The sequence below is a fragment of the Aedes aegypti genome, chromosome 3 (assembly GCF_002204515.2).
Source record: "Aedes aegypti strain LVP_AGWG chromosome 3, AaegL5.0 Primary Assembly, whole genome shotgun sequence".
Lineage (NCBI taxonomy): Eukaryota > Metazoa > Arthropoda > Insecta > Diptera > Culicidae > Aedes > Aedes aegypti.
In genome coordinates, this window is record NC_035109.1 from 372,172,012 (window position 1) to 372,185,300 (window position 13,289).

Genomic DNA, 13,289 nt, shown 5'->3' on the forward strand with positions numbered 1-13,289 from the left:
GAAACACCTACCCCCAAAGGTAAATAAACGAGAAAAAAAGGTTTTATTATTGCATTCTCTTTGGAGCTCTCGTTCTCTGCGGCTTTTTATCAAGCTTGTTACAACTTGCGATACAGTGTCGATCATCCACCGATACATATAGGATATTTTTCGTCGCTTGCTTCGATCGTGCTTCAAAATGAAATGAGAACGAATTCGGCAATGCCTTATCAGGATACAAGATAAAACTACCTAGTTGAAAATCTTTTTGCCTAAGAATTATCAGCGTGCCCATTACTCTCGCAACTAACACTGGGAAACATGAATGTAAATACGTAGCTAGCATGGTTTCATTTTGAAATCATTCCCCAACACATAAGCCCCTTTTAAACGTTATCCAACATGTAAAAGTAAGTAATTTGTCATCAGAACTCTCAAAGCCTCGAACTCAGAAACTAAAAAACTATTCGATTTTTCATGCTTGCAACTGCAGGAAACTCTCCAGCTAATCCGTGAAATTTATTCGCAAGATGGCTTCCGATTACAATTTGTCACTGTCATCTGTTACTCGAACTCGAAAACTTTAAAATCGAAACCGGTTCCAGATTTCCAATCCCTCTTCCCAAACTAAACAAACAACGTCGCGTTTCGCTTATCAAGTACATACCCTGAAACCTACTTATGCAAAGACAACTGTGCGCTGCATTCGTGGACATGAAGAGTGTGTCAAAAGCTACGATTGCGGATTAAACTATCGAAGCAGAAGTACCCTCTCAAAAACTCTTTTCCATCTGTAAAATAATACATAGTAAAAAAATCCAACCTCGCTTCCGCCCATTTCCATTGCCATTCAAACGCCATTAGGGCAGATGCAGTTTTTCAGTTTCCCTTTCTGACTGACATCCATTTTCTAGCAATTTATTACCATCACACCTCTCGCACTTCGTTTGATAAACGTCCATGTAGAGAAAAGCCCTATTTGTCAGCAATCGGAATCAAGCGGAACGAAAATGGTTCCCGAATCCTCGATTTTAGACAGCAACAGCAGCAATTCAAAAGCTGTTAGAAGTGAATCAAAGCGAGATGCAGCTGCCAACGGATGGATGTTTCACCTTTATATTCGATTGCCATTGAGCCCTCTATCTCCGGTGTGAGGCTCAATTGCTAGAGGTTGTGTAATCGATTGTCCGGATCGGTAGACATGAGGAAGTCATAAATCTTCGGCGAGTTCGGGATGCGCAACTGCATCGGACCGCTGTTTGTTGGTTAATTTTCGTGTAATTGGTCATTCCCTGGTGGTCACACCAACGCCTACTTTTGTGCCGTGATGCACTCAATTCTGAGCGAGGTTTGGGATAGTAGGCGCGGACGCAGCTGCTTCCAGCTTGACCGTTTGCAACGCATGCCTCACGCCGTAACCACAGATGAACATACGTAGCACTTGGGAAACACGTGGGAAAATTACCGCACTAGATTTTAAAAGCAAAACCTTAGGCTACTCCAATTTGACACATAAACGTGAAAAAAAACTCCGGGAAATGGATTGAATTTTCAAAACTAAGAGATATAATATTATGATACGAAATTTCAACTGAATTTTTGAAAGGGCTTCAGGGGCGTAATGTCAAGAATTTCGTCGTGACGTTCTGTGGTCAGGGAAAGTAAATGCGTGTAAAAAGAGCAATCACAAACAATTTACACGTCGTAAACTTGTCGTTTACTCAGTGTCAACTTTTGCCCCGAACAATGTCCCCATTATGGGCCAAATGTTCTCATTTGACTTGTAATATGTACGAGATGTTATATTTCATGAAATACAAATTGGTCGGTATTCAGACAGACCGGACTAGATGATATTTCGACGTTCTTAAGATAGTGGGAGATCCCCCAGTACCGGACACATAAGCCACTAAATTCATTATTCGAAAAATATTGATTTTATGGGCTCGTGTTACCCATTTATGATAAATATTATCATTTTTATAGTGTACAAAAATAAATTTGAAAATATAAATATGAATTTTGACACTGCATTTTGATGATGAATTTTAGTACCAAAATGATCGATATTGAAAGGTGGCACCCAATACCGGACACGAGCTGGAAATGACTCGAATTCTGTAAATTTGAACATCATTGAATGTGTACACTATAGGAATAGTTTATAATTACCAATTCAATGCATTTGCAACATTTACAAGAATAATTTGAGTTTTCTTAGTTTGCAATAGGCATCTTGCAAAAACCTCTTTCATATATGATGAAAAATAGCACATTTTACGATGTTGTTCTGGATGTTCATTCTTCTTAATTTTATTGCATGTTTGATACCATGATCCACGGAACCCATAAAAAATGAAAGTATTTTGAGCAACTGATGCAATAATTACAAAGATATCATATAACAAATCAAGCTGACCGAAAATGAGTTACAGGAGGTGCTAAACCAAAATTGTAATTTGTCCATATTTTGTTCAATCATGGTACAAAACACATTGATACTATCAAATTAGGATTATGTTCGATCATGCTTGCGGGATCCAAAGTATTTTTTCATATTCAAGATATTTACTAAATAGGCTCAAAATTAAGGTGATACGTCAATTTTTTAAAGATTTTCAAACGTTTCTCCTTTTTTAAAAAGGCATGTATATTTCAAGGATGTGTTATTCTACGCAAACATTAGTCTACATAATAGCTTTCTTTTCTACTAATATACCATTTTGATTGGACCATGATTTCTCAATGTTTCGACTTTGTCCAGTATTGGGTGCTGTCCGGCACTGGGGTATCTCCCTCTACGTTAACCAAATCTGTTAACTTTTTGTATACAAAAAACACGTTCCCATAATGAATGCTTGAACATTGTTAGACAATAATAACTACTCAATAGTTATATCAGTGGCTAATCTCTAATGTCAAATCCACCTGTTCTAAAGCTGTTAATCGTTTCACCAATTCGTTTAACTTTTAGTCGTGGGCTTCATGGCCGTGCGGCTAGCGGCGTCAGTCGTTTGGGCGTATTGTGCCACGATGTGTGGGTTCGACTCCCGCTCCAGTCGGTGATAATTTTCATCAAACCAAACATTCATCGCTGGGCTACTGGGTGTTTCGTGTTGTCCGTTGCCTAATGTTAGTGATCGTTCAGTCTATACAGCCTTTGGCTGAAGACTACGTAAATTGTCTTAATAACCCTGCTCTGGAGCGTGATTAAACTTGACAGTTCAAAAGTTATTTTCTGCTCCCAATAATTTGAGAAAACGAATCATCTGTCAAGTTTGTTCAGAAGTGTTTTTATAAGCATTTTTGATTTTTGCCACAATGTTGTGACCAAAAACCTCGATTTATTATTCCACAGCTATGTTGCTTCAAGTACACCCGATTCTGTTTTTGCACGGGGGATGCGTACCGTGCAAAAAAAGTAACACCGTTTCTCGACGTTCCATGCAAAACTAAGGTTTTGGCGGAAAAAAATGCACGGCCTGTAAAAAAAAATCCGTGCAAAAACAGAATCGGGTGTACTCTAATCATTGGGGCAAGTGGTAAACGAAAATTGTTGGAGTAAAATTTATAAAAATTGAAAAATGGTCAACAATATCATAATATCAAACCCAAATGAGGCACCAGTAGTAGTTTATTAGGTGTATACGGGGAATAGCTGACAATTTTGACATGGTAATACAAACTTCATTTGAAATGAAAACAAAAATAACAGTTTCATGCATACGAATCAACTAAGCTTATCTCTTCGTTTGTATTTTATACGAACCATTTCTGAATTAAGTTTATTACATTTTTACTTGAAGTTAAGATTTTTTTTTTTCAAAAATTACACTGCAAACAAGGCTAATTTCCTCTGCATTGGATCGACTAAAATTTTAAATATATGCGGCATTAGAACGTAATCCTATATTCTTTGAAAATCACTTGCAAAAAATCTGAAATCTAATAAAAAATAAAAACAATGTTCTTTCAAGTCATTTAGCAAAAGATTGGGGTCGCTCTTAAGTTTTTAAAACATAAAAGTCTATAAAATATTATATCAATTACATAGCGTAACATTTTTGTAGAAATGACATTTTGCGTGTCTCAAGGATCAAAGCATGTGTCTATAGTACACACATTCTCAGAAATGTCCCAGCACGTCACAATTTTTAGCAAGAGGTCGCCAAAGTTGTATAAAACACTGGTTTCATTGATGTTTACATGGAATTCAAAGTATGATTCGTCAAACTTTTTCGTTATCCTATTACCAAGGATGCAAAATAAGACTTAAACTTTCATACCAGATAATATTTAGTTGAAATTGCACGTTTCTCTTATATGGAAAAATGCAATACTTTTCTGAACCTCCTGAAAATAATTTCCATCAGCATCAAAAGTAATATGAGCTTTGTTCATAAGTAATGTTATACACATGAAGTTTGAATTTTGTAGCAAATAAATCAAATGAATTGCCATAAAAGCTGACAAACTTGCATGCAAGTTGGCTGAAGTAGTCAAATTTTGCATTTTCATCAGTCAATTTCTCAAAAACTATTTTTCGAAAACGGCAATGGATTCAGCAATCCTAAATTAACTAAAAAATGGTGGTATTTTGGAGCTTGAGACAAAAACGTGTTCCACAGTGTTATTGAAGCCTCATTTTCAAGCGGAATAAGGCATAAACTAGTTTGAGCATCCGATAGCAATTCAAACTGTGACCAACACAAACATTTTCCGATGACATTTTCCAAATTTCACTAAAATGTGTTTAGAAATGATCGTTTAAGACATGTTCGATCGGAATTTTGTCAGTGTTACGTCTGTTTGTCTGTGCCGTAACCGTCGGTTGCTGTTGGCGTTATGATTTGAATACGATTCACTTCCCTTCCATTTCCGGCGTTGTTTAGACTGCTGTTTGTGTTGTATTTTGCACACTAATCCCCTTGTAATGTAGTGCGGCAACCCAGAGGAAAATAAACATGGACAGACAGTTTGTCGGAACAGATTTCGGCACTCCATTGAGAAGCGAGCGAGCGTGATGGAACCATCAATAATTGAAACGGATTTTATGTTTTTGGGTAATAGATCGCCCTTTTCGCCTTTCCGCTTTCAATCACACTAAGCTACCAATATCAACAAATAGCTCGGAGAGGGGTGATAATCAGGATTTTTCCGGATCGTTTTTCTTCTGGCGGAAAGGCGTCCTAACGAATGGAGATTTTCACACTCGAAACGATGCAACACGATGAAATGAATACTGAGTAGCTCTATTATTATGTATAGCGTTTTACATTTTTTGTCGATCTTGTATGTAATATAACGCATACGTTATTGTCTGCGATGAATTAAACGTAGATTTCAGTCAACTTGCATGTAAGTTTACTAACTTTGGTTCGACTCCGTAATGCTTGATGGCGCACGAGCCTCAAAAAATAAATAATCGCTGTACGCAGCGGGAAAGAAATGTAATCCTCTATTTTCTATATAGATAAAAATGGAATGGTGTTTGTATGTCACGAAATGGTTTGAGAATGGATCCACAAATTTGAATGATTATTTCTCCGTTTTGTTTGTAAAAGGCTCCGACGTGTTCGTGTTAACAAATAGTTCAATAAAAACACCGGGACACTATAAAAAACGAGTAACAATTATACTATCACTTTGCTCACCAGCTTGAGACTCTAGCAACTATACTAGAAATAAAGGCCTATCGAAACGGCCTTCCTCAGAATCCATGAAGGGAATTTTCTGTAGATACGTCGTTATTATACTAAACGCCTATATAAATCCATCCATGTGCTGGACAGAAACTCCTTGCGAAAAATAGTACAAAAACAGATTTCACTTTAATTCAGTTTTCGACTAGCAACACTCGCAAGACAACGTTGAACCAAGTTGAACTCAGCAAAATCCAAAACTTGCCTACTCACTTCACTAAGGCTCCGAGTCCTTTTTCCATTAAGCAACCTCTCGTTATACTCGTTGTTCAACGTAATCAATTTTCATTAACCTCAATAATACCACCAGCCGTACTTTTCATGTATGAAAGTAGGCACGTAAGAGGGAAATCAGGCACACATAAAATCCTTTTTGCTCAATATAACCAGAAAGCGCTACGCCGGCTGAACTCCCAACCAAACCAAGTTCCTGCCTGTCTGTATCCTTTTCATCCCTTTTCACCCCTTCGTGATTGCAACGAGCGAAACTGGAGAACTCTGCTTGAGTGCCACTCAACGAACACTCACTCGCTCACTCACTCACACAGTTCAACGACGTCCTCTTCCCAACATTGGAATTATCCGGTTTTTCTTTTTATCTACTTCTTCGGTGCATAGAATAGTTATCGAAGAAGGCGGAGCCTCCGCAACCAATGACTTTCGCTCTCTAATTCGATGAAACAAGCGCTCTCAGCAACTCTCACCCCGCATCAACCGCTCGTTTTAATCAACTCCACACTCCATTAAACCCTTACTCTTTTGGCTCGAATCGCTTTGTCGCTTGAAAAGGTTTTCGCAAAGGCAACAACAATCGCTAGACGGCAATCACCATTAATAATAACCTCGATGTCATTTATCAATTTCCGGCTCCGGTTACCGCCGGCCAAAGATAAAAGAGAATGCGAGTGCACTCAATTGTCCGTGACAATAAATTATCTCTCGCCTGCCGAAGAGCGTCCATTTCCGGTTCTTCCGGTCGCCTCGCATGGGGAAACAGATGGAAACGATAGGCATCCCGCTGTGTGGGATTCCTGTGGTTATGTCCCAGGTGAGGCAGAATACTAATGAGGATTTCGGTTTTCTCTTGTCCCTGATCTTTACAGCATCCCACACACAGCATGGCCACCAGCTTCAGCAACAACAGCAGCATCAGCATCGATTGGCACAGCAGGTCAGTCCGGATAGTACCGGATCGCCGGTGCATTCGGAACAGTCCTATCACGGTGGATTCAGCGGTGGAAGTGCGTCCACCGGAATCAACGGACAATGTCCGAGGACACCAAGTCCAACGGATAGCGAACGGCAGCACTTGAATGCGGCCGACGGCAACACTGAACACTCGGACGATGTGGACATCGAAGAAGGCTGCGACGAAGAGATCGACATGATGGAAGATACGGAAGATAGTCCAGCGGAGCGGTTGACCAACGGAATGGGTGGTCACAAGAAGCGGAAACGGCGGGTTCTGTTTTCGAAGCATCAGACCTTTGAGCTGGAACGGCGGTTCCGCCAGCAGCGATACTTGTCAGCTCCGGAGCGGGAGCATCTAGCCTCGGTGATCAGATTGACTCCTACGCAGGTTAAGATCTGGTTCCAGAATCACCGGTATAAGACCAAAAGGGCCGCGCATGAAAAGGGTTCCATGGATCCAGGGGCGCATCAGGGGGGAGGATTACCGTCACCTCGTAGAGTTGCCGTACCGGTATTGGTACGGGATGGAAAGCCATGTCTAGGCGGAGGTAAACCACATGACATGTTGGCAGCGGTTCAGTCGGCCCATCTGCAGCTCCCGCCGGGCTTCCAGCATGCCAGTTTACTTCATCACGCCGCCAGGTGGTGGCCCTAGTCCGATCGTTAGCTGTTTGTCGAATGTATATAAATCTATAACGTCGTGTAGTTCAATTCGTATCGTCGTAAGCCACAACTGCATCTTTCAATGTTGTAAATGTAAAAAAAGAAATCAAAATCCCAGATTTTAGCAAAACAAACAAAACTATACAGGAGGCAGTTTTCCTTAGGTTGAAAGCACGCAAGAGTCTATTTAATTATATTTAGTTAATTTATAAGATAATAGCTTCTGTGAATCGATCCAAGTGGCCATCTGTTGAGTAATACACAGTGAGCCATCGTAGCAAGCTCAGATCAAATCCCCATAAGAAAAAGAAAAATAAACACTAGGACTGCAAGCTGCTTCGTCGCAAGCGCTTATTTCCGTCGTATCAAAACTAAACGATTCATTTCAGCTGATATTCGAACTCACCCTCAATGCACATTCATTTTTTAAATGTAATTTCGTGTTTGCTGTCAATAGTGCCACTTTTAATAACAGGATCAGTCGATCAAAGTAAGCATAAATAATCCAGAAGTCAATCGTCGACTGTCATGGGGCTCTGCACCACAATCTATCTCCCACTTTTACTCTACCATGAAATTTGTAAACAACAAGGCCAGTAAACGTCAAAATCCCAAACGAAATAAAAACAGTGCAGATCCCTATAGTAATTTTGACACATAGGATGACAACTATCGAAAAACTATAGTGACAGAGCAGTGTCGAGTGTATTTTTTGGTCGTTATTGATTCAATTCGAGTCATTTTGATCGACTCGACTTACTTATGGTCCCTATGTTGTAAGCTATGTTATGTCTGACGTTCTGTGAAAACTTCATTCTAATTGCACCTTAAATAACTGAGATCTAGGCAACCGCAGTTGATCACTTTGTATGGAAAATCAAAAAAGTTGTAAATGTGTTGTACAACATCGTACAGATGGATCCAATGTATTTCAAGGGACGCCCATGGTCACGCTGTAGCAATGAAGACGATGTTCATAGATCTAAATTATCAAGTAAAACATTTCATTATCTCGTTAAAGTGTTGAATTTTGATGACTCATTAAATCGCAGTGAACCGTTTTTTGGGGACGAAAATTGAAAATGATTGCGACGATAATAGAATTGATACGACAGGAATAGGCGAAGGAAACGCAAGCACAATAGATTTTTCGGAAATTTATTTCATAATACGATAGCCGTCTTGCGAAAGATTTGTTTGGCACCGGTTTGTATCAGCATCATTCATTGTAAAACAGGAAAAGTATGTTCTCATTGTTCAAAGCTAGATACGACGGGAATTAGATCATCGCCCTATCACGCAAATCAGTCTGTATCATTCAAACACCCCCTTTCACTCTCAGCATATAAGTATGTGATACAATGTACCGGAAGAATTAGAATCATAAATAAATTCCTTCCCATTGGAAAATTTCAACAAACTTGACTTTCGTTTCCCTTCGTCCCATCCGAAACGCTCAAACGTTGTATTTTAATCCTCTCAAGAGGCCGCGGCACAATCGGACACGCACCCATCTTTACCCCGGTTTCTATTTTTCTGTTCGACTTTCATCTTTTTCCCTTAAAACTTCCGCTGCCGGATGCCGCGCTGGACCCGAAGTCAAAAAGCCGATCCAACCAACCGGATGTCATTTCAGTCCAATAAAAAGCCAAATCCCTGACAATTATCGATTTGGTTCGGTTCTTCTTCGTCCTACAATCATAAAAAAAACCTACGAAGCCAAAAACCGATTCATCACGACATAAAAAGAGAAAACGAGCAACTTGAAATCGAGGGAAAAGTGGCAATTGTCATCATCGTCGTCGGTGTCGTTGGTCCTGTTTGGAATGTCCTTTTCTTCAGGACGGTTCCATTCTCGTCATTGTTCGCAACGGAGAGGAAGTTCCGCACAAACGTCATTCATCGCAAAAAAAAAAACGAAACGAACTCGATACAAAACAACAATTCGAATCGAAGCATCCTTTGACTTTGACTGGACTGTATTCTCTTCTGGTCTGCAATGGACAGCAATAACCAACTAAGCAGGCCACTGCTAGGAGGAAGGGGATGCTGCGTCGCATTGTTCAACTGGATGGGATTCCCACTGTGCGGGTGAGGATTTTTTAGGATGTTCAGTTTGTCTGTGATTTGAACCGAACCATTGTCCGGGATGTGAATGGTTGTAAAAATTGCTTTCGTAATTCATACCGCTGGACGTTTTGGAGAGGGTGCGTGTGCGTGTCCGTTTCCGGATTTCCCACTGGTCATTGTATGGGACGACGACGTCGGTGTCATTCACCAACCGACCGGAAAAGGTTCGTTCTCGTACCGGAAGATACTCATATGTTAGAGATGCCAGGAAAAAATTCAATAATTGCAATTAACAAATTATAAATTCAATTATATTTTTTTACAATTTCCATCTAAAAAATAAAAACTATTCAAACTCTGTATCTTACACATTATTCTGTTATTAGCCCACAAAAATCTTCAAAAAATTCAAACTTTTTTTTTGAATGCTGGTAATGGTAATAGTAGTACAGTCACCTCACAGTTATGGATCAACTAAGGGTCATTTTTCAGAACAAAATATGATCGAAAAACATGGTGACGCTGTACAAAACAAAATTACCTCCCTGGCACTGCATAATATAGTTGTTTTTGAGAATACACCTCAAAATACCCGATTATTTACGAAAAAGTGTCGATTTCGATAGAAATTTTAAACGATGTCCAGCCCACAGATGTGGATCAGTGGGAGAGGAGGATCCTTATTATGGATCAAATCGACTCATATTATGGATCAAAACACTATAACAGCAATTTATCTGCGAGGTAAACGAATGGTGTGCTAGTGAAAACATACGTTTTGGCGTTTGTTTCGGAATCGTCTTATCTTTGATTCATAACTGTGGTATGGTTTTCAATGCCCCACAGTTATGATTCAACGTTTCTGGGAATACGGTTGACATTTTATTTCCTACGGACGGCAAAAATGTGCTTAAGCATATTATTACTGGTTGCGATACTGTACAGATTTATGGTTTACATGTGTTCTGCGTGATTCTACCCCATTACCCCGAATGCCATTACCCCGAATGCCATTAACCCGAACGCCATTACCCCGAATTCCAAAACCCCGAACGACCCATCACCCCGAATGACATTACCCCGAATTCCAATATCATGGGGAAATGTTATCAATATCATCATGTCAAGATAATTATAAATTCGGGGAAATAGCATTCGGGGTGATGGAATTCGGGGTAATGGTGCATTCGGGGTAATGTAGTTCGGGTGATGACATTCGGGGAAATGGCATTCGGGGTAATGGGGTAGAATCGTTCTGCGTAATTGCAACTCTATCCCCGTTTTAATCCAACTTTGATCCATAACTGTGGGTTGACTGTAGGCTTGAATTTCACGAAACTCATGTGGCTCACCTCTTTGTAGTAGTTTAAAAGCGTGAGCTTCATCAAGTAGACTATATTGTGTGCATGACTTTTCTAAATCATGAGTGTCATCACAGGTCGTAAATGCGGCAAATGCAGCAGTAAATAAAGTGTTTTTCTATCGTAATTTTCTGTTTCTCTTAGCATTGGGTGTTTTGCTATTTTCAATAAGGTACCGTGGGGTAAGTGGATACAGAAAAATCAATAGTCAACTTCATCGTTATGTACAGCTAACGTGAATAATGTAATTCAAATTTTTTTCTGTGGATAGCAAATGAGGGACTAATATACTTCAAATCATCGATTATTTCGATTTTTCTGATTGTTATGTATTGAGTATGAAGGAATTAAAAATTTGCACCATATGATCCACTTGCCCCACCATGGTGGGGTAAGTGGATCACCAATAGAAAAAAAATTGTTCTTAAAACAAATGTGATGTAATTATGTATAGTAAGAATGGTATTACTCTAGTTTTTGTTATTAATGCTAGTAATGGTACATTTTAATACTTTAAAATTAAAAAGTATCTTTATTTAATCAAAATGTATTGAAAAATATTTATACATTATTCGAAAGACAAAAAAAACATTGTAACTAGAATAATTTGGAGAAAATTCATCCTTTCATACACATAAGCTAAACAGAAATATTGTAGGATTGTTCCTAACGATGTTTTCGAAAAACACTCGTAGTTTAAAATTATTAGTTACACCCAAGGAACAATTGGTAGCTTTTAAGATACTTACGTGTTTAATACAAGCTGCATAACAGCAACCATTGCTGAACAAATTTTTAGTTGAATCATTAATTGAATAAAATTAATTTCCGCTTATGAAAAAGCTGTTATTCCACTTGCAGTTTGTGTTTTGAATAAGAGCTGAATAAACCTCCGAAAATGCAAATATAGTAGCTTTTGTACTACAACACATAAGAAGTTTAACAATTGACTGATTAAAAGCTTCTATAGGTTGTAGCCATCATTTTAGTAGCATATTGAACATTTGATTAACAACAAATCGTACAAAAGTTTCAGTGTCTAATACTTAAAATGTTGACCAGCATGATTAGTAAAACTTATGAACAATGTGAATAACAGTATATGAGTATGCTCTTATTCAAGCAAAACATATTATGTCTTTTTATGTTATTTTCAAATATTTCAAATGTTTTTCAAATCAAATCCAAGACGTGTATGCGATGGATGGATTAACGTAATGGACGTAATGGCGACGTAATGGATCAACGAGGGTAAAGTTCGAATCACATTGGATTAAAAATATCAAAATTTAAATTTTCCAAATGTTCCAAATGCGACGTTATTGATATCGGAAAAAGTTACTAATCATAACATTTTTAATGATAATCGAAGTATAAATAATAATTTAACAATAGTTACATGAAAGTGGTTACCCAACTTACAGTCAAGTGTCACAAATAAACATACACAGTTAATTATTGTTGAATAATGGTGACAGCTGAAAAAATGCCCTACAAAGAGCTGAGAAGATGGTATTTAGATCCAAATTTAAGTCAATGTTCAACATTTTTCATTGGAATGAATAATAGTAGAATCAACACTTATTAAACTTCTCCAAAGAATCTCTGCCGACTTGTCAAGATTGTTTTACTAATGAGTTGAACAAGTCATTTTTCCTTCTATTAAAGAGCCAATATTCCACCAAACAAATATAATTGTGTAAACAGACGTACAGAAGACGAACTAACGTTTTGGTTGCTTTGCACTTCAGCTGTTTCCATGTTTAACATGAACATGATTAAAAGCTGAATAGGTATTTTATAAAATCCTAATACAACATAAATATATCATCCGAGCAGGTCATCCAAAGAAGTCCAAAATAACGATTACTAAACACATTGTTCAGCAACAAAGAAGCCTTACAAAAGAGGTCACACCATAGCCAATTTTTTGAAAAATGGACAAAATATCTAAAAATTGCGTTGTATTCCTAATGTATTGCAATGTTCAACTTACTAATATTATTATTATTTATCTTTATTTGAGTGGTTTTTCGCCCTTGGCGAATTCGCCACTAACTTGCTAATATATAAAAACATGTTGGATACAATAATAACTGATGCTTTCTCAATACAATATTTAATTATGTTTAGAAAATATTTTGAATCTTCTGACATAGGATTATTAATTGAAATATATTTTATATTTGTATAATGTTTAATAGATGGAAAAAGTACGACAAATAATAAAAATATTAACCTAGTAGAAATATTATACATTTAATAAATGAATTTTAGTATAGTTAGATGAACAATTCAATTAAAGTTTTAACAAGTTAAAACT

At 37.9% G+C, this 13,289-nt stretch overlaps 1 protein-coding gene across 1 annotated transcript in view; it reads left to right on the forward strand.

Annotated features, from left to right (window-relative positions):
- The window catches only part of LOC5573263 (homeobox protein vnd), a 38,056-nt gene extending 29,101 nt beyond the window's left edge, over positions 1 to 8,955 (forward strand). Inside the window, exon 3 of the mRNA XM_021853140.1 lies at positions 6,785 to 8,955. Within this exon, the coding sequence (XP_021708832.1) occupies positions 6,785 to 7,527 (743 nt within the window). The 3' untranslated portion in view covers positions 7,528 to 8,955. The remainder of the gene's footprint in view (positions 1 to 6,784) is intronic.
- Positions 8,956 to 13,289: the final 4,334 nt, after the last annotated feature.